The following is a 23,792-nucleotide window of genomic DNA, read 5'->3' as shown; positions in this document are numbered from 1 at the left end:
GGGACGTCCTTTTGCAAGTCGCTATATGTAGTAGCTTATCAAGCCGATATTCATCACAATAAAGATAAATTCAAATTTATATTTAACAATAATGAAATGATTTTGTGTTGGAAGAAGATTTAAATAGGTACAGATCGTTGAATGAAGAAGGATCAAATAAAATAATAATGAAAGAATGTTCAAATTGAAATATGTTATCAAGAAAAATATACGTATAGGGCCTTAAAAGATATTTCTTTTCACTATAATACGATATTATTATTTACTCATGCATTACACGTGGAAATATTTGAATATTTGAAATATAGCTTTCAAAATTGTGTTTTTTATAATAATTCATTTTAATCAATCACACTTTACTGGAATTATTATAACGAACATCGAAACAATGCTTTGGTAACAACAAGAAACATGAAATAACAGACTTCTTTACATTTGATTATAGCGGCGATGAAATGACTATTCGTAAACATTCGTATAAGTTAACTTAAAATATTGGGTTCGAATTGATGAACTGATTTATGATTGGTAAGCACCATAATCAGTAACAGATTATTAAGTCGAACTAAAGAGTAATACTTAAATATGGATTGAAGCAATGAATTCACAGTTACATCCAAGATTCTATTTAACGTGACATTCATGACAAAAACTTAGCTGTGGTCTTTGTAGTTTACCAGTTTTTATGACATGTATATCATACAAAAAAAATGAACCAATTGTGGTTCAAAGTTCAAAGCCCAAATCCTACTGATATTATAAATGCGAATGTAATTCTCTCTGTCTATTCTTCACGCCTATAACTAATAAATATAGTAAGCTATCTGACCCGACAAAACACTGTTGTGCCTAACTCTTATCATTCAAGGGTATTAAAAATTGACCTTGGCGTATTCTCAGATCTACTCGATAATATGTTCACAAAATTCCGCGGTCAAGTTCAAAAAGCGGTCCAACTGTTTCGGAGAAGAATGGTAACTAACATGTGACACTCGAATATACCAATAAAGTTTGAAAATATAAAGAATAGTTTTTATTATAGAAATCTCAAACAAACTATACAAGAAAGTTCTTTTTATAAAGATATCTACGCATGTTCGCTTAATTTCTGAAACAACTCGATAAATTTTTCGCCGTATAAATAGACAAACATACAGACAGACAGAAAATTATGTCACAGTCGGCAATGGAGCTGGTGGGACGCCTGATGGTAAGCACTATCACCGCCCATGGTTAGGTAAGTTCCATTGCAGACCTTACGCCTCTACAAATGGATTGCCGACTTTAAATTGGGAAGGGAATAAGACAGGATTGGCGAGAAGAATAAAGGAAAGGACTGGGAAGGGTAAGGAAAAGGATATGGGCCTCCGGCTCCCCCACTCACCGAACGAAACATATCAGAATGCTATTTTACACCGGTCTTCTGTGGGGGTGTGGACTTCCACGGTGCGAGCTGGCTCAATTCGTGCCGAAACGTGCTCGACTACCACATATAAAATAACCGAGATGATCTATTCATTTTTGTATTACTTACCTGTTGAATCGATATATTTTATTAACATTTTCCAAAAAATTTCACAAATTCGTTGCTTTAACTCGTGGAAATAAATGCTTTTGTTTGCGTAATACAACATAGAGAGCTTAGCATTCTTACCTAATCAATACATTTTTATATGAACATTTGAAATTTCGTTCATGCTTTATAAACATAGAAAAAGCTTATACCACATTGCGTCCAACCATTTTCATAATGTATTCCATACTGCTATTATTTTTACTTGTTTCCTCAAGTGTTTTAGCAAATCCCAGTTTATTGGATCAAGATTATTTCGAAGTTGATGATGCATCAACTATTTTTGAACAGTTTATCAAAAGATATGAGAAAAATTACGCACCAGACGAATATGATTATCGCTTAAGCGTCTTCAAAGACACATTGGAGAAATTAAACCAATGGAATATCGAAGACCCCGGGGCATACGGTTTGCAAGAGTTCTCCGATCTCACCTTCGAAGAAATCTCAGATAAGTATTTAGGTCTGAAAGGCAACATCAGCGATGTTGAAACTGTTGAGTTTAAGAGTGATCAGTTATATACGTCTCCTGAAAATGTCGATTGGCGTGAGTACGGCGTTGTATCACCGGTGAAGGATCAAAGGCAGTGTGGATCGTGTTACGCTTTTAGCGCTATAGGTAAATAAGAATTTTGATTTTTAGTTTTATAGCATTCATATCCTACTAATATTCTAAATGCGAAAGTTTGTGAGGATGTGTGTATGTTTGTTACTCTTTCACGCAAAAACTGCTGAACCGATTGCAATGAAATTTGGTAAGTAGATAGCTGGATAACTGGAATAGCCCATAGGCATAGGCCCATAAGTTTATATCCCCATATTCCTACGGGATACAGACTTACGCGGGTGAATTTTATCACGAGGCGGGATTGGAACCCACGTCATTTTGACAAAACGTAGCAACGCCTCTCGACCACCCGTGATTCCGCTCAGCAATCGAATATCTTCTACTCTTTCGGTTCGGTATGGCAAAAATGACGCGGGTTCAGATCCCGCCTTGAGATCGACCCTTTTCTGTTGTATAAAAATTTCTAAAATGTGAAATTATTCAGTATTGTAAATTTCCATTGATCCCATTTTTATTATGAAATAGCAAAATGCAACAGATTTTTTTTTGTAGAAGTAGTTATGGTGAATAAATGTCCATATCAAGACATTTATTCATCATAACCCAACCACAGCCACTTCATTTGATTCAATTGTTATAAATGTTCGAACTACATGACGTTACGTAAATATCTATTTGAGATAACACAAACTGCCTGTCATTAGAACGTTTGTAAACGTATGGAATATGAAAAGTTATTCTCTAAGAGTAAGTAAGTACTCGTAAGATTAAAATATTACATTGTACTTTATAGGACACATAGAAAGCCGTTACGCGATGAAGTATCATAAAATTAAAATCCTCTCTGAGCAGCAAGCACTTGACTGTGATACTATGGACTATGGCTGCCAGGGCGGATTGCCTCATAATGTATTCAGGTAGTTTATTGCTAAGGAAGTTAATGAAAAAATAGTAATATTTTGAAAACTAGGCTAATATTATAATTTAAATACTCTCTAGACGTAGAGATCCTAATTTGCTTATTTTTATTATTTTTGTCTGTTTCTATGCTTGTATGTTTGCAGCCGACATCAGTATTTAGGGCACAATTGATTTAACCAAATTTCTAGTAATATATACCATAGATACCATAGATAGATACCATACTACTTTTAAGGCAACCATATTTATATACTTTTGTTTAGAAACTTGTTTTTCAACATATTGATTCTCTAGCATAATATATATGCTCGTTAATCGTTTCAACCCTAATGACACATTATTCTTTTTAAAATATATTATGTTCATTATCTATTATTTTTGTTTCGTTTTAAGAGTCTCGTCCTCGCCCATTTCTGGGAAAATATAACACAGCTTAAGTTTTTAGCCCAAACAGTAATTTATAACTAATGAAATTATTATTAGCTATCGTCTGGATCAAGGTCTAAAAAAATCTTTAATAAAACTTTAATCACATTCTTCAATAATTTTTACGTTGCCCAGTACGTCAATCCCCTGACACGAAAATAAGTAGATCTCAAACTAAATTTAACCTAAAAACCTCTAAATATTTCCATTTAATAATGAAATAAAATTCTTCTTACCATATTATAGTTCCCTGATGAGCGGTGTGATGCTTTCAAGAGATTACCCATACGTCCAGCGTCAGGGATTCTGCAGAGCTAAAGGATGGAAAGCGGTCGTAAAAGTAAAGAAATTCACAGTTTTTAAGAATTTGGACGAAGACGACTTGAAAGAGGCTGTGGCTAGTTATGGACCCCTTTCAATATGTAAGGACATTATTTAATCCTGGTGATCCTAATCAGGAACAATACAGTGAAATTTTATTCAAACTTCAGTATTAAGTCGTAATTAAAACTATCCGTTTAAAGTGGGTCAAAATCGACTCTGAAGGAGACGGTTAGGTACATTTAAACATATAGGTGAAGCTTGGCAAAAAGAAAAGCTTATAAGAATATGAATATAAGTTAATCGAAAATTAAAATACAATTTTGGTGTTATTTGCAAAATCATATGTATTTATTAAGTATTTATTAATTATTTTGTAATTTTGGGACACTGCTCTTTTTCCATAATGAAAATATTACGTTGAGGTTTCTTAAGTATCGATATTAACATAATAAATTTTAAACATAATTTCAGCAATGTTTTTCACACATAGAATGTCGCATATTAAAGATGGCCGGGTTTACAAACCTGTTGACTGTGTTCAATCCAAAAGCAATCACGCAGTACTATTGGTGGGCTACGGACAAGGTATTTTATTAAATCCCTTATTATACATATTTACTATAATGTAGACGTAGTTGTAAATGGTATTATGAATGATCTCAGTTGAGTTGGTCTTCTCTGTCATAGAAATATGGGACGTATGGAATAGAGAGTACGTCTATCTTTACAGGAATGCACTTAGTACATTAACACGTCATGTTTATATAATACTTGCGATTCCACAGGATAATATGAACAATATCGTGCACAGTAGGACAAAGAAGTATGCAGTGGCATCCAATGGAGACTTGATAAAGGGCTGATGTATTTCGCATCTCTTTCTCTTTGTGATATTTTTCCGGTTTAAAAAGTAAACAGACTGGGCCTATTTATTTATTTATTTTCTTATCCTCAATAGAGGCTCGAATTAATACGTCACATATGTATATTTTTATACAACAACAGTGCCTTCAAAGAGCTATGAAAATAATACGATACTAAAGATAGATCTGTATTAAATTAAACAGAAAAAGTCTTCACAATTTTAACATTTTCTAGTCATTTTCCCATTACATAATTCTTTACATTGCAAAACACTTTACAAGCTTCCCTTCTCTTATAAACCCCAAGGCAACAATAACAACCGCAAATCTCAAAACTTCTGCTATAATTGTGAACTGCCTTCTGTTTCCAGAAAACGATGATGATTACTGGATCATCAAGAACTCCTGGGGGACGGGCTGGGGTGACAAGGGCTACATGCGGCTCTTACGAGGCTTTGGAGTTTGCAATATTGGCACTTACGCAGCGCTCGCTGAGGTCACGCGAGTGTAATTAATTGGCGTAGCAGTTAAAGAAGTTCTTACACAGTTTCATATGACTGTATTTTCTGGTGATTTGTCATAGGGAAAAATTCCGATTTTGATTGAATTATCTTAACAGATGATTCAAAAGTGTTTTAGTATACTAAAATTAAGGTTTATTGGTGTTAGAACGTACATATTTTATTCAAATGATAATAAACGATTTCAAGCATGAATAAATATTAATGTACAGTGAACGATTTATTTAATTTACCTACCATATAAAAAGTTTTGAGTTAATGTTCAATCTGAGTGATTAATTTTGAAAGAAATTGATGAAGGGTTTAATGAAAATTAAAAAAAAATCACCACAAATCAAATACCAAGTAAAAGAAGTCAACAATAATTAAGCAGATAATTCATGGAAAAATTTTCTTATAATTTAAGTGGTTCTGAGATTAGCGCGTACAAACAAATTCATCAGCATTATTTATTACCTAGTCTTATTAACCGTTTTTAATTTCTATATTTATCAAAAACAAGTTGTTGCGCGCAGCTTCGCCCGCAGGGTCTTAAAAAGTTCCCATGGTACAAAGCTTCCACCCCCTAATTTATCCCTTTGGGAGTAGTATTTATCAAAATCCTTTCTTAGCTGATGCCTAGGTCATAAGATCTATCAGCATGCCAAATTTCAGCCCGATTTGTTCCAGTGGTTTGGGCTGTATATATATATATATACAGCCCAAACCACTAACCCACACCAGTAACCCTCGTTATATAATACTCGTATATTTAGAAACGCACACAGTTAAGTTAGAGAAATTTTATCCAAGAGTTGATAAGCTATGTATAAAGACTCATACATAGAAGTTGCGTAAAATACATAAAACTTTTAGTATCTATTATTTCGCATTTTAAAAATTTTGCGACAATTTAAAAATAAATACTGATTGAAGGATATAATAAAAGAGGAAATAAAAAGTTCTTGAGATTTGAGCGTTCAACCAAACAATCTTCAGCTTTATAATCTCTATATATATATAAAATTCTTGGGTCACAATGTTACCACACCACACACAACAAAGTTACCTTACTCCTCCGAAACGGTTGGACCGATTTTTATGATATTTTGTGAGCATATCGGACAGGTCTGAGTATCATCCAACGCCTATTTTTAATATCCCTAAATGATAAGAGAAAGGCGGAAGTGCGTTTGCCGGGTCAGCTAGTATTATTATATAGATTGTAATCTACTGTAGTGTAGTGCAAAACATATTTTTATATTGTCGTGAGAAGTTTTAATAATGTTTAGAGTAGCATGTCCGTCATTGGTAGGTAGTAATAGTAACATCCTACTAATCCTACTAATATTATAAATGTGAATGTTTGTAAGGATATGTGTGTGTTTGTTGTTCTTTTACGCAAAAACTGCTGAACCGATTGCGATGAAATTTGGTACGTAGATAGCTGGACAATTGGAAAAAAAGGTGTTTGTGCGATTAACACAGGATAGAAGTGAAACTTCAGTAAATCGACAAAAGAATGAATAAAAGAGTATGTATATTTCTGTCTCATTCTTTGCCGGCTTCATTCTACACATTTTTGTATTTGTGTCTCTTACCTGTCGTTTTTCCGTTGCATCAGGTTTGAAATCACAACGATTCTAAAGAAGTTCCACTTCAATAACATATAGGCAACTTATTAATCCGATATTCCTACGGGATACGGACTTACGCGGGTGAAACCGCGAGGCGCAGCTGCTCATTTATATTTAATTGCTACTCGCTGATTTATTAAAGAAAATTAAAAGTACCCACTGGAAGGGTGAGGACAGAGGGCGAATTATTAAGAATTCGATAGATTTGCTCATCATGGTTCCACTGTTATTTTTATTAATTATTTAAGATTCATTGAACATAATGAAGAAAACAGGATTCATTACATGGTGCAGAACTCGCTGAAAGATTTGCAGTGAATATATTAAGTCACAGCACGAGTTTTACAGTGGCACTTCGAGGCAAGGAATTGCCCCCCAGTCCAGGCGGGCTGACAAAAGCAAAAATGAGGAAGGTATATGGTACCTTATAATTCAACTCAAAATTACACCAATGACAGAGGTGAAGAAAGGATTTCCTCTGGAGCCTGGGTAGTTCAGACCGGCGGCGTTGGTACTCCCCGTCACCTCGGCACGAGCGGATCTTGTATTATTTTCTAAAACATGTAGGTATAACTAATGTTCTCATTGTCATTATTTTTAAAATAAACGTTTTTAGAAATGTTTTATTGCGTTTTAACGATTTTTAAAGCCTGCGAGTAATTATTACACTTATAATAATATATGCGTTTATTTGTATAGAATCTTAAAGTTTGTGACTTCAAAATCCTTTAATAAAATAAAGCGAATGCACTGGAATGAACATTAAACTATTTAACAGTTAATTTGATGATAAAATGTAAATACCAAATAATAAAATAGTTTTATTACGTAATTAATAACATTAATTAGTTTTCATGAATTCTTGTCATTCAACCAAATATTTTAAAAATTACTGATCCAAACATATATAAAGAACACTCAAAATTAATGTGGAATACAATAAAAATGTTGTATATTATATGTTTACTTACTGTGTTTGCTTCTGAGGTTTTATCTTCAGAATTTGATTTATTGGATCAAGATTATTATGATTTAAACAACGCTGAAGCAATTTTTGAACAATTCAATAGAAAATTCTATAAAATATATGACGATGACAAAAGCGATCATCGTTTCGAAGTGTTTAAACAGAATTTGGCTAGAATCAATTATTTAAACGAAAACAATAAAGTCAAAACATATGGAATAACACAATTCACCGATTTTACATTTAAAGAATTTTCAGACTATTATTTGGGAATAAGAGGCAATATAAGCTATGAAAATGCTATCATATATGAACCCTCTGGTTTAAAAGCACCAGACTCACTAGATTATCGCCAGAACGGATATGTGACTGAAGTTAAAAATCAAGGACGCTGTGGATCTTGCTATGCATTCAGTTCTATCGGTAAGCATGAAATATATAAAAAAAACTAGCTGTCCCGGCGAACTTCGTAACGTCATAGATATTGTTTTGACATATTTTCCCCATCGTTCTCACCTTTTAAACCTTCCCTACACGGATATTTAAGACAAATCCGTTCAGCCGTTCTCGAGTTTTAGTGAGACTAACGAACAGCAATTGATTTTTATATATATCTTGTGTACAGTTTAGAAGAATTAAACAAAATTACTATTTGTTATAAGACTAGCTACGCGTCAATTTATCGTAATTAAAATAATTTAAACTATCCTACCTTTTAAGTCTTATCAGGCTGCACTTGGGGCCAAATTTCATTAAAAATCGGTTGAGTGAGTGGTTTCGGTGTCCAATTTATATATTATATTAAGATATACAGGTGTAATAATGATGTACCCTTTCCCAGGTAATATTGAAGGACAGTACGCCAAAGTTCACAACACTGAGGCAATAAGCTTGTCAGAACAGCAGATAATAGATTGTGATCGCACTAGTCATGGATGTTATGGAGGCTGGCCGCACGATGTTTTCAAGTAATCTTGTTTCTTTAATTTGATCAATTACCTTATAACATATCTATATTATTTGGGAATTAAACAAAGTATTGTGTACGTAGTACGTACCATTGTACACGTAGAAACTTCTTCATCTCAGTCAGGCAAATTTTATAAACGTTGTGTTTCGTTCAGTGGAGAAAATAAACCCGCTTTTTGTTCAAAATTTGTTCGTGTTTTTTACTTTATATACATAACTTTATTCATTTTGTGCAATAAAGTATAATATAAGTTGGAAAAAATACATGGATTCATTGGAATCTCAAAAACTTAAGAAAAGCATTAAATACGCATTTAAATCACATATAAAAATAAATCAAAATTAAAATTTTAAGAAACATTAATCATTAATGAAAATAGAAACAATAAGATGCTTATTCCAAATTTGAATAAACAACAACCCATACATACTCAAAGATTAAACATTACAGTAGTCTGGCTGCGGAAGGTGGGTCGATGAGAGAAGACGACTATCCATATGCAGGTGTCCAGGGTCAATGCAGTTTGGACCGTAGCAGAATAGCAGTCAGGGTTACAGGAGGCCAACAAATATCAATTTCAGATGAAGAAAGCTTGAAGGACGCTTTGGTTCAATATGGACCGCTTTCAGTAGGTACGTGTTATTACCATACATAATTGATACAAAATATATTGCAATTGCATTGCATTAATCTGCAAACCTGCGGAATATTGTCCAGCCGAACAGTATACTATATTTATTTCATTTATATGCACTTTATTGTGCTGGAACACGAAAAAGTCTTCTGGGAACCCACTACTTAATATTATAAGGAATGAGATAGGATTAGAAGTGTATAGGTATGAAATATTTATGAAATTATTATAATTTCATTAATCTGAAGACAGTATTGTAATGAAACAGACAATCAATATAACCAAAATGAGATGTTCAGATAATCTTGATTTTCTTGTTGGTCTAGGTATCGTTAAATCAGATTTTTTTGTGTAATGTGAAGCTTTTTTTTACATTTAAATGTTTTTGTTGCAGTCATAGAGGTTAACCAAGAATTTATGCTTTTGCAAGGACAGTCCATCTTTAAACCCACAACTTCGTGTGACGAAGGCCTTCATGCTGTTCTTCTTATTGGCTATGGAAATGGTACATTCACTTAGTTTATTACATTATGAAATATACTGTATCATAAATAAGATTTGAGTAATAAAAACAGTCCTGTGTCTTTTGCCGGGTTTTAAACGATGTACTAAATTTCATCTATATCGGTACACTGGCTTAGTCGAGAAAAAACAAACAGACAGACAAACGGAGAGGTAGACACAGTTACTTCCGCATTTATAATACTAGTAAGAGAAAAAGGGAATTCGATTTCCATTAATCTATAAGCGCTTTAAAATCACACAAAACAAAACCTTTTTACCAACAACTAGCCTACTACCATATAACTATTGAAAATAGATTTTATAAATCATTTTCTGTCGCAGACGGCACGGACGATTACTGGATCTTGAAGAATTCATGGGGTACCACGTGGGGCGATCAGGGCTTCTACCGCATGGTGATGGGCCAGCACGCTTGCAACATTGGAGACTATGCAGCTAGCGCGACTGTCGAATAGTGGAATTTGATCACAGCAACAAAATCAATAAAGTTGAATTTAGAAAAAAATGTGATTTTTTTTATTTTATTTGAAATTGTCTATGGTATAGATTATTACGAAATAATTATTAAAACAAGAAGATATTGCTTTTCTCGTGTTGCTATAATGTAAATAAATAATTTATGTATATATGTATCTTTCCTTAGAAATATACTCAATTATCTGTACTGACTCAAGAACGTTTTTTTTCGATTTAGGTAATCATTTTAAATACTTTTATTTGTAACATAATCCAACATACATACTAATATGGAATCCATCTCATGGAGTTTTAGCGACGTGATTTTAACTGAAGCTAGCTTCCTTGCGACAGGCTTAATTTAATGTAATATTGCATATGCTAAAACTTGCACATCTTATTTAGAGGGAAAACTGAAAATATGCAATGCATGCATAACAGAAAAAAGTTAACATCAATAATTAGTAAGTTCACGAATTAAAAAAGTCGACGAGACGCTGTAACAGCTACCAAGCTAACTCGGCCAGCTTGATAGATTCTTATGACCTAAGCCCGCATAGAGAACCGTGTTATTGCAGTGGGAATAGCAGACTTATGATGAAGTCGCTAATTTTTATTTTTATTTTTTTTTTTAGAGAATCACCAAATGTCTTAGAACCCGTTATATAATCTTTGACATGACTGCAATTGGAATTATTCTGTTTCCACTGAAAACATCTGCTCGTAGACCTCACGTAATTTTCCTCCTTTTGAAGTCGATTGAACCCATCGGGCTTTTATATCTAGAATATTGCATTGATTACGCATTGCATTGTTTATCTTTCGTCTATTAAGCAGATCAGAAATTGTTGAAGTTTAAGTGTCTAATTCCTTAAGTTCTATAAGGGTTCTATAATTCTTTAAAAATTAATAGTTGTTACCGTTTGATTATATAGAAAACGGTTTCTAAAATGTAATATGATAAAATTTAACCATAAAACGAATAATTCATATTCTTGACATATAACAAATGATTTGATAAATATGTGTTTTTTTTTTCATATTTACCATTGTTTTAATGTTAGTTTTAATGATAACGAAAGCTATATAAAGAAAGTGAAGAGTAAATTATTCCACAGTCGTATCGCCACGATGTTTCTTTTACTTTGTATTCTGTCCACTTTGGCTTCTGAGGTTTTCACTTCGGATTACAGTCTCTTGGATCAAGATTATTATGATTTAAATAATGCTAAAGCGATATTTAACCAATTCATCCAGAAATATGAGAAAGAATACGATGATAGAATCGACTATCACTTCGAGGTTTTCAAACAAAATCTACAGAACATAAACAAATGGAATAAAGAAAAGGGCACCAAAATGTTTGGAATTAACGCATTTACTGATCTGACGTTTGAAGAATTTTCTCGATTTTATTTAGGTTTTAATGCTAAAAACATATCTAGTGATGGAATAGTATACAAGCCATCTGGAATAGAGGCACCAGATTCTTTGGATTGGCGTGATTCTGGATATGTTAGTCCTGTTAAAAACCAAGAAAATTGTGGCAGTTGCTTTGCTTTTAGTGCTACTGGTATAATTATATTATCTATATAGTTACATATCGATATAGTTGTTTTATGCAAAACATGAATTTTTTACAATACCCGTTAGCTAACGATGAAGATACACCGTTTGTATCCCTTTAACGATTGATTTTGGAAATTATAAAATATGATATGGTTATTATCTGGATGACAAAATTAAAAATAATTGTTAATGTCGTATTTTCTTTGGAATCAGGAAACGTAGAAGGCCAATACGCAAAAAATCACAATACACAAGCTATCAGTCTGTCTGTTCAGCAAAGTCTCGACTGCGAGTCTCAGGGTAACTGCATCGATGGAGGTTTTCCTCATAATGTGTTTCAGTAAGTAAACAACTCACTTTTTAATGGAGTGTTAATATTAAAGAAAACGAATTTTGATGCCTTAGTTTTAATTCGGTCTGACAAAGATTTATTTAACAGGGCTTTAGCTGAACAAGGGGGGTCTATGCGAGAAGAAGATTATCCGTATGAAGGTGTTAAAGGACAATGCAGAACTCAGAGGGACAAAATAGTGGCCAAAGTGACTGGGGGCAGTCAGCTAGGTGTATCTGGCGAAGACGATCTTAAGGAAGCTTTGGCTAGTCATGGACCGCTATCAATCAGTGGGATAATTTGCTATATTAGACGTTTATATAACATCAGACATAAATTAATAGTCTAGACAATATCATAATCTAATCATCTTAATATATAAAACGCATAACGGTGACTGACTATCAACTGATCTATCAACGCACAGCTCGAACTACTAGACCGATCGGGCTGAAATTTGGCATGCAGATTTTGATAAATTCTTCCGAGGAATGGAAAAGCGAATCAATATTAAAGATCAGGATTTTTAAATGAGATTATACGAGGATAATATTATGTTTGTTAATAACGATAATTTTATTGGCAAAATTTCAAAGAAGAACATTCGAATCCACGATAAAATAAACCTAGTTTATTGAAGTTTAAAATAAATGTGAATTATAATCACACTTTACTCTAATATTATAAATGTGGAAGTTTCTTTGTTTGTCCGTCAATCACGCTAAAACTACTGAACGGATTTTGACGAAATTTGGTATACAGACAGGGTATGAGCTGACTTGGGTGATAGGATACGGATTAGATACGGATGTGATACGGATTTTTATCCCGATTAATTGTTCCCTTGGCATAAAACAGGAATCTTGATATCCGGGCGGGGATGAGGGTCTAGTTTTCTTATATTTATAAGAATTTTATGTTACAGGTGTTTGTGTTGACAATCAATTTAAAGCTTACAATGGAGGTGTATTTAAACCCTCCACACCATGTTATCAATCAAACCATGCTGTACTGTTGGTCGGTTATGGAAATGGTAATTAATGTTTTATTAAATATTTAATAGTATTAGACATAAATCTCCCGTCCTTTAAGTAGGTTGTTTCTGTCTTGCATATATAGCTAAAGAATCAACCTTTTAAATTTCCCTTTTTAGCCGACCACCCGAAACGCCGGGTATATTAACTCGTTGCGTATATTTCTTTTACGATAGCGATATGCGATAGGTGTTCTAAATATTGGATTATATATAATGTTTAAAATATTTATTTTGTTATGGATTTTATAATGGTGATTTTATTATTGTATGTAACTGTATAAATATTATTATATTGTAGTATATTGTCAGATAGTTTTTATAGTTATCTGTTCAAAAAATTTACTATTACATTGATTTAATTAAGAATTTACAACTCTTCACCTCTTCACCTTATATATTCTTTCTTACCAGATGGAAGCGATAACTATTGGATAATCAAAAATTCCTGGAGCTCAGGTTGGGGGGAGCAAGGTTACATCAGGCTAGTCCGAGGGCAAAGAGCTTCTAATATCGGCTCATACGCCGCTTGTTCTACTGTAGAATAAACCCTTTTGAATAAATTTTGTCAACAATAAAGTTTTCTTGCAAGCATCAATAATTATTTTTTCTGCCACCATTTATGTCCTTTTTATATCTTACCTTTGTTTTAATTACCTGTATGTCGTTTCATAAGTAAAAGCTTCATAAATTTTTCATTTATAAAGCATTTCACTGGTATAAAACTAAAATTAAATTACAATTAATATATGTTTTATAGCATTTTTTCTGTTTTCGCTACCGTATATCTAAAGTAATTGATGTTTATATTCACATTGTTTAAAATATTTATCATCAAAATTATATCATGTGATTATATCAGAAAGGACAAAAGAAAACCTCTTTATTTAAATACCATTTATTGACCGTCCCGGCTTTGCCCGGATATTAAGGATCCTATTTCATCCGAAGGGAGCATTTAAGTGAAGTCCCGTGTCCCCTAGTGGGGTATGGGGCAGATGATATACATCTGTTTCACTGATCGATTTTCTTTTTGGACAAGTAGGTGATCAGCCTTCTGTGTCCTGCCAGACCGATACTTTTTTTTGCGTCCCCACCGGGAACCGAACCCAGGACCCCTCGGCTTTAAGCTCACACGTTAACCACTGTACCAAGGAGGCGGTCGACGAAGGGAGCATTTAATCGGGATAAAAAGTGTTGAAAAGTTTCATCAAAATCCGTTCAGTAGTTTCAGCGTGATTAACGGACAAACATCCAAACAAAAAAACTTTCACATTTATAACATTAGTGTAAAATTGTGATACTGCGATAATGTGATTAATGTAATAGTGTGATGTGAAAATTAATTGTGTATTAGGCTTGCACAGGTAAACAACCGAATTGTTCTGGACGCTGATTCCAATGAGAATGGTCGAAAAGCCAAGTATAGCCGTTTATTTTTCAAAAATCAATGAATGAATTATTGAAGAGGATTAAAGTTTTTATACGAATCATATCTAATCCTTTAAACAAGTACAAAGTTTCTTGCCGGCAATTTTCTGTAGAAACTGCTATACTGCTATGTTATAAAGATTCAAAATCTATAAGAAGTCTAATTGAATAAATAAATGTATGAATTTGAGTTAAGTTTTCAAAAACTATATCACTTATTTAAAAAATTTGCTTCACCACAAAACATATTATACACATAAACATATAACAATACCTCGCAAATTGTCTAGAATTTCATCCTCTCTATGAACGACTATGGATTTCAAACCAATATCTACAAGTTGTTTACAATAAAAATGCTATATTATATAAGAACTATATGTTCTTATATAAAGTATAGAATAATAGGAGCTTCTGTTAGCGATTTTTTCCATTTCGCTTCGCATTAAAAAATAAGATTGTTTACACAAAAAAAAGTAGTTAAAACGATAACCACACATGCGTTTCACATACGCTGCATAATTTCACAAATATGCGGTGCTTCATATTTAACAATTTTTAATTTTTATGATGCTCATTGTTATATAAAGAAAGCGAAGAAGTAATTATTCAACAGTTCTGTTGCAACAATGTTTCTTTTATTTTGTATTCTGTCCACTTTGTCTTCTGAAGTTTTAACATCAGAATACAATCTCTTGGACCAGGATTATTATGATTTAAATAATGCTAAAGCGATATTTGACCAGTTCATACAGAAATATGGAAAACAATACGATGATAGGATCGATTATCATTTCGAGGTTTTCAAACAAAATCTACAGAACATAAACAAATGGAATAAAGAAAAGGGCACCAAAATGTTTGGAATTAACGCATTTACTGATCTGACGTTTGAAGAGTTTTCTCAATTTTATTTGGGTTTTAATGCGAAAAATATATCTGGTGATGGAATTGTTTACAAACCAACTGGAATAGAGGCACCAGATTCTTTGGATTGGCGTGATTCTGGATATGTTAGTCCTGTTAAAAACCAAAAACTATGTGGCAGCTGTTTTGCTTTTAGTGCTATTGGTATGTTTGTATTGTATTATGATTTGGATTTAAATACCAAGAAATCTTTTCTTATTTCTAACCTTTTTCGATCTGGATGGAAAAAGAATAAAATATACTCAAACATGGCCCTTATTTTTTTTTTCTGTACAGGTAACATAGAAGGTCAATATGCAAAAAATCATAATACACAAGCTTTTAGTTTATCTGTTCAACAAGGTTTAGACTGCGAATCTCAAGGTAACTGTATAGACGGAGGAGTTATTCAGTATGTTTACAAGTAAGTTTTTAACCCATTATTTAAGGAGTGTGAATACATAAAATATGAAAACTTTTAAAAGAAATAAAAGAAGAAGAACAATGACTTTTTAATTCTGATTAATTGAGACTCGATGAACAGGGCTTTAGCAGAACAAGGAGGATCAATGCGAGACGAGGATTATCCTTACGAGGATAAGAAAGGTGAATGTAGGACTCAAAGAGACAAAATAGCTGTGAAAGTCACTGGTGGCGACCAGGTCATTGTATCTGGAGAAGATGAGCTCAAAGAGGCTTTAGCCAGCCGTGGACCCTTATCAATGGGTATGCTTCTTTTCAAAGAATAGACTTGACTATGTGATGAATATATATAACTATAAATAGCCGATACTATTTATAGTTATGCTTGATATGGAATTGATGATTGAAAGACGCATGTTGTGTTTTGATCATCTTGTTTTTAACTAGTCCAGAGGCAGAGCAACCCAAAGAGTAATATGTATGAAAATCTCAAGGATATTTAAATGTGAATGAAAAGATGTTTAATTTCAATAGCTAAATAATTTCATGAGCTGAAATTTAGACTATTTGAATCCTGAATTCTGAGCCTTAAAATCCTTTAAAATAAATTCGCCTGGTTTATTGTTTAATAAAAAAAATAATTCTATTTCAGCTATTTGTGTGGACAATCAATTAGAGGCTTATACTGGAGGTGTTTTTAGACCGTCCTCTCCGTGTAATCAATACAATCATGCTACTCTTTTAGTCGGCTATGGAAATGGTGAGTAACTATATAATTTATATAAAAATAATCGTCTTTCTACATAAAGATTTCACAATATATGTTCTTGTTTCTTCTACACCTCAAATATTCAAAAGATCGATGTGATTCTTTTTGTCGAACATTCCCAGCAACGAAGGAGTTTCTGAATTCGACTAGATTATTTTTTTAAATTGAAAAATGTTACAATTGCAAAGCTAGCTCATTATATTTTATACTCTCACCAGATGGTCGCGATAATTACTGGCTTATAAAAAATTCCTGGGGCACGGATTGGGGCGAGCAAGGCTACATCAAAATAGTTCGAGGAGAAAACGCTTGTGCTATCGGCAATTACGTCGCTTGTTCTACTGTAGAATAAGCCTGAAACAGACATTTGTTCCCGCAGTTGTACCTCAATTTCATTTATGAATAGTTTCATTACAAGACATTTATTATGAAATTGTGTTTAAAACTAAGTCGGTAACATGTCTTTCTTACTTTCAACAACAATATCAGCAAACTTGTCGCTAAAATATTCAAAATTTATGTTATTCTTTATATTTTTAAAACGCTCTTCAAAATAAAAGTTGTATTCATGTATTTTTATTTCTCCTCTTGATATGGTAACCATTAATATGATTGCCAGCATCATTTTCATGTTTGACGTCACATTTATCCAATGATAATCCAGTGTTAATTTTATCTGAAGTTTTGAGAGGAAAAATTTGTTTAATTATTCCAATATCTAACTATAATTTTAATCTAAATCTCTAAATCACACCAAGTTTTAATCGTCTTAATGCATATATTACTTATAAAATAACAATATTAATGAATATGTGAATGAATGAATGTTTGATAAGAATTTGTTACAGAACATAAAATAGAGCATGCATTTATTTATTCAAGCCGATTAAAATCAAATCTAGTCAAACATCTTAAAAAAAATTATAATTGGATACCACGTAGTAAGGGTTTATGCACTATGTTATTAAAGGAAAAAGCTATTATTAAGCAAACTCTACGGCAAGACTTTTTCGTAAACTATTAATATATTAAAAAATCTATGTTTATTATTCATTCCTTGTATTTCACCGAACTTCTATTTAAGATGGTCTTAAATATTACTGTTTATTTTTATAAACGAAGTTGTGAATGATTTAATAAATTATTGGTAAGTCATAATAACATGCAACTATTAATAATGCTTAAGACAATAACGTAGTGGAGTTACATCTCATACATGCAATAAAGCAATAAAGCAATAATAAATATATGGAAGACGCTCGTCTCGGCCCCGCTTCTATATAAACATTTCTGTTTTATTCCAAGGGAGCATTTTATTGGGATTAAAAGTATCCTAATAGTAAATTACAATTCTGCATAATCTCACTAATATTTAAAATGTGAAAGTTTGTTTGTTTAGATATTTGTTCGTTAATCACGCTGACACTACTGAACTGATTTTCATGAAATTACGTATACATACAGGTAATGAGCTGAATTGGGTGATAGGATACTTTTTATCCCGATTAAATGCTCTCTTGGGATAAGGATATCAGGAATCTCGAAATCAGGGCGGAGCCGGGACGAGCGTCTAGTAATTAAAATGAAAATATTCAAATATTCAATAAAATTTACAATTACGATACACTTCATATACAAAGACCAAAACATTTTTGTTTTACTCAAGTTTTACCACTCGTAATGGCTATATGATTGTCTAATGATTAAAACAAGTGACAATCATCTACTATATAAAAATAAGTCGGGTTTTCCTTCCTGACGCTATAACTCCAGAACGCACGAACCGATTTCCACGGTTTTGCATTCGTTGGAAAGGTCTCGGGCTCCGTGAGGTTTATAGCAAAGAAAATTCAGGAAAATTTTCCACAGAAAAGCGGGAAAATCATTTTTCACATACAGCCATCTAGTGGCGAAACGGAGTTCGCCGGGTTTGCTAGTCACTTATAGATAATTTGAACAGATTTTTCTATAAGTTCTCATTAATCTATATATCTCAAGCATTGCGTAGATTTATCTCCTGTGCATTCTATACTGGATCTGGTCAGTATAACCATGAGTCCATTGTCCGTGTGTTACCCATCCACATGACGTAGACGATATTCTGCTCAGAGAGATCGGATGCGTCTTCCCGGCCTTCCCACTGTTACTACACCCCATATACTGTTACTTAATGCTTTAAATCGAAGAAATTAGTATATTAGATACATACGGCGCTATCATGAAATTTAAAATATAAAGTAGTTTTAATAATATTTTGATTGATTAAAGAAGAATCCCTGAAGTTTAGAAATTAAAAACTTTTTAACGGATTTTAAACGCGATTTATTCATTATATTATTAAACCGACGTTTCGAACACTTTACAGCGAGCGTGGTCACGGGGTGAAATCAGTCGATTAATGAATAAATGGCGTTTTAAATCCGTTAAAAAGTTTTTAATTTCTAAATGTATAAATCTCGCCTAAAATCAAACACAAGAAAATACTATCCCTGAAGTTATTATACGAAAAAGTAGAACACTTTGAAAACTATATTAAAGTTTTTAATTCAATAATTTCCTTTTGAATACTGTCAAATACAGGTCATCGCTAAGGTGTTCTGTTGGATCTACAACTATCTGGATATAAGACATCCATTTAATTATTTTCATGTTGTTTTGTATAGCTATTATGTTAAGTAAACATTTTAATTCTAAGAATGTGCTTAGAAACATCCAGGTATTATAATAATAAAAATTCATTAAAATGATAAAGACACATACTTATCACATACACAACATGATTTCACAAATATGCAGAGCTTCATATTTAGCGATGTTTTAATATTGTGCCTATTGTTATATAAAGAAAGAGAATGTAAATTATTCACCATATTCGACGTACCGACACAATGTTTCTATTATTAAGTATAATACTTTCCATATCAGCTTCTGAAGTTTTCACTTCGGATTACAATCTCTTGGATCAAGATTATTATGATTTAAATAATGCTAAAGCGATATTTAACCAGTTCATCCAGAAATATGAGAAAGAATACGATGATAGAATCGACTATCACTTCGAGGTTTTCAAACAAAATCTACAGAACATAAACAAATGGAATAAAGAAAAGGGCACCAAAATGTTTGGAATTAACGCATTTACTGATCTGACGTTTGAAGAGTTTTCTCAATTTTATTTGGGTTTTAATGCTAAAAATATATCTGGTGATGGAATTGTTTACAAACCAACTGGAATAGAGGCACCAGATTCTTTGGATTGGCGTGATTCTGGATATGTTAGTCCTGTTAAAAACCAACAACAATGCGGCAGTTGCTTTGCTTTTAGTGCTATTGGTAAGTCACACTATTTTTTATATTTTATTTGATTTTTTTATATAATTGGATTTTTTTCAATCCGAAGCAATATAATAGTTTATGTGAAATGTACTTTTTTAAACATTTCGAATTTTATTGTATAAATAATAAAACATGTAGTGAATTTTTATCTGCGTACAAACTAGTTTTTTGTTTACAGGTAACATAGAAGGTCAATATGCAAAAAATCATAACACACAAGCGTTTAGTCTGTCCGTCCAGCAAGGTTTAGACTGCGATAGTCAAGGAAGTTGTGAAAGGGGCGGATTTGCACATCATGTATATCAGTAAGTTGATAAACTAATATAAAAAATAAAACAGTAATTGACGCAGAAAATGATTTCTTCTAAACTTTAGTACTGAAATATATTAGGGCTTTAGCCGACCAAGGAGGATCTATGCGAGAAGAAGATTATCCTTACGAAAATGCGAAAGGACAGTGTAGAACTCAAAAGGATAAAATAGCTGTGAAAGTAACCGGGGGCAGTGAAATAAGTGTTTCTGGTGAAGATGACTTGAAAGAGGCTTTGGCCAGTCGAGGACCGTTATCAGCGTGTAAGAGATATTGAAATATAATAAGATATAATAAGATTATGTAAAAATGCTCTGGGTTGTAGTCTTAATCATTTTTGGTGCTAAAAATTTTGCTTTTTGTATTCCTTTGTTATTACCTAGTTTAATAAATGTCAAATTTTGTTTTAACAGCTTATGATATAGGTATTCTTCAACTGGCATCTGGCAACATTTCATGCAGGGGAAAAGTGGTAAATGTTTTCATAGCTGTATTTATTTAAGTATTAATATAAAGTTTCTTTTGCAGCGCTTTGTGTAGATGACCAATTTAAAGCATATAACGGGGGTGTTTTTAGACCCTCCTCTCCGTGTACTCAGCACAACCATGCTATCCTTTTGGTCGGATATGGAAATGGTAATTGTACACAATAATTAAAGTTATTCTGATTATAGGAACAATTATGTATTCAAATTAACCTCGAAATAATGGATATGGATAAAACTGCAGTGTGTACTTTGTCACTTGATCAGTCATTATTTTCAAATTTGAAAAAAGGTTTTATATTGATCAAAAGAATAAGAGTAGAGGCGGAATAGTGGTCAGGATCTCTGACTTGGGTGAAGTAGTGGGTTATGTGGGAAGTCCGTATCACTGCAGTGGGAATGAATATAGCCCATATTCATTTGATGAACCAGTTGATGGAAAAAAATAGGGAAATTAACAAATAGATTTTTACCTTTAAGAGCTTATACTTACCTCAAAAGCCGGCAACACTCTAGTCACTGGCGCTGTTTGTGCATATGGGCGACGCTAATTCCACCAAGTGACGCGTCTGAATCGTCGCCTCCTCAAACGATACCTATTTTGATATATGTTTTTTCGTTTTACATGCGAATATTCATTTATATAATCATGATATATTGCAGTTCAATTGCGATAAAACTTACAAGTAAATAATAAAAATAAAGGTGAAAACAAATTATAAACGTGACATGATCGTTTAAACTAACTTCGTTAGTTTCGTTAGCACCTGCCGAAAGATCAAGCAATAATAATTTTGGGGCAAAAATAACAACTATTAACTCTATATATTTTTCTCTCTTTAGATGGTCACGACAACTACTGGATAATCAAAAATTCGTGGGACACAACTTGGGGCGAGCAGGGTTACATCCGAATAGTTCGAGGAGAGGGAGCTTGCGCTATCGGCTCATACGTGGCTTGTTCTACTGTAGAATAAACGATTACCCGGAGATTTGATTGATTTTTTGGAAATAAAGTTTACTGCAACCACTTTGAACACTTGTTTTTTCAATTGCTGATTTGGCCGTGTTTATAAATATGGCAGAATTTTAAGGAACTCATTACTCACTTCAAAACCATTATATAAACTAATTTATAAGCATCATCATGATTAACACCAATCTCCAATTTTAAATTGAATATCTTTGGCAAATGAAGTTGAAGGAGTAGAAATTCGATTGCTGAGGCGGGGTCACGGTGGCTGAGAGGTTTGGCGCTTGACGTGGCCTCGAATCCCGCTTTGTCTATTCTTTGAAATAATCTCATTTTTACAGCATTTGATGCTGTGAAACTAAAAATTAAATATTCTAGTTAAAATTTTAATTTCCGTAATAAATTAACCTTTTCGTTAATTAATTACAGAAATTTTTAATGTTTTCCATTAGGCAATGATTATGTAATTTTTTTGCTTAGTTTTCATTGTTTTTACATTTTTATCTTCGCGCTGCCTACTCAGATAATCTCTTTGGTAGACTGTTGGGTGTATCATGGCTTACATAGCAGGGAACTATCTGGCGTTCTTATCAGTTAATGCACCATTCAATGTGTCAATGTGAATCCAGATGAAGAAGAATGTGGGTCCAAAATATGGCATCTATTTTCTATCAAAAATGATCATGTCAATCAGTTGATAACCCACGGAGCTATCGAATTCTAAAACAAAAAACAGGTCAAAGTAAACGCCTCCTTCGTTTTTCGAAGAAACCCGTTTTTCAAAGATGCTTGATTAAATTATTATGATGTAAATAAATCAGTGAGTCAGAATTTAATAAAAGAAATAACGATAATGCAATCGATCACAGCATACATTTGTTATTATTTTGTCAAATGATAAAACGTTTATGAGGTGATAATCACGTATAATAAGTAACTGCCCTATTTCAAACTTAAAATTTACAATGACTACTACTTAGGTATTATTCGTATCAGGAAAATATCAATTATTACAAGATCACTCACATAATTTATGTAATAATAATAATTATTATATGCTTTTAATTGTTAGAAATAATTAATATAATTTCAAAAACCTACTCCCTATATTCTGCTCATTTTTGTTAAACAACATTTGTTCTATAACTTCTTATAATCTCTCTATCTACAACTGTTTTAAATTGTCTTATTAAATAGAAATCAATTATATTTTATGATTAATATGATTACCAAGCCACGTTACGTTTTCATTATATCGAAATGAAAGTAATATTTTATTTACATTAGGCTAATTTACATATTCATTCATCAGTTTTTGGTTATTAAATAAAAAACATACATTCATATCAACAATTTTTATTGCACTATACTTTATAGGGAATAGCATTCCTTAAATACAGATATTTCTTTTAATTGTTAATGTTTTCACAACATTAATAATTTTGTTATCATTACAATGGCACTTAAGTGCCTTTGGATATGAAAATGGATTAATAAATTATTATTAGATGATGATTTTTTAAACATAAACATTTCTTAGTATCTCAAAATTGAGTTCGCCCCAAGTTGCCTACTTCCTCCCGGTAAAACTATCGTGATCGCTCTAATCCCCCCACCTTTTACGTAGATCATATTGAAACAACACAAAAAAAAAATATATTAATAGTTTTTCTATTAAAATTACCTATATCAGTTAAACAGATGTATTTAAATTACATTACTACCAATTTCTATATAAACCACTGCTGGGTTTTGCAAGTTAAACCTGTATACCGCTGAAATTTGTTTTAATTGTATATTGTGGGAGCAAGCGTGGATTAGCGATAGGTTGACTGTAAAAGATTACGCGCCAGCATATAAAT

General features: G+C 32.4%; 2 protein-coding genes across 2 annotated transcripts in view; both read left to right on the top strand.

Annotated features, from left to right (window-relative positions):
- Window positions 1-1,750: 1,750 nt before the first annotated feature.
- On the top strand, window positions 1,751-10,363 carry LOC119837245 (pro-cathepsin H-like). The gene is made up of 10 exons (XM_038362798.1): window positions 1,751-2,192; window positions 2,935-3,058; window positions 3,735-3,910; window positions 4,284-4,397; window positions 5,047-5,182; window positions 7,271-7,323; window positions 8,621-8,747; window positions 9,200-9,381; window positions 9,778-9,888; window positions 10,230-10,363. Exons 1-10 carry the CDS (start codon window positions 1,751-1,753, stop codon window positions 10,361-10,363), a joined length of 1,599 nt encoding a protein of 532 aa, XP_038218726.1.
- Window positions 10,364-11,495: 1,132 nt separating this feature from the next.
- LOC119837137 (procathepsin L-like) overlaps window positions 11,496-23,792 on the top strand; it is a 16,599-nt gene continuing 4,302 nt past the window's right edge. Inside the window, exons 1-4 of the mRNA XM_038362695.1 lie at window positions 11,496-11,937; window positions 12,147-12,273; window positions 12,373-12,554; window positions 13,190-13,297. Of these exons, the coding sequence (XP_038218623.1) occupies window positions 11,496-11,937; window positions 12,147-12,273; window positions 12,373-12,554; window positions 13,190-13,297 (859 nt within the window). The remainder of the gene's footprint in view (window positions 11,938-12,146; window positions 12,274-12,372; window positions 12,555-13,189; window positions 13,298-23,792) is intronic.

This window comes from Zerene cesonia, chromosome 1 (assembly GCF_012273895.1).
Source record: "Zerene cesonia ecotype Mississippi chromosome 1, Zerene_cesonia_1.1, whole genome shotgun sequence".
Taxonomy (NCBI): Eukaryota; Metazoa; Arthropoda; class Insecta; order Lepidoptera; family Pieridae; genus Zerene; species Zerene cesonia.
This window is presented reverse-complemented; position numbering and strand designations above follow the sequence as displayed.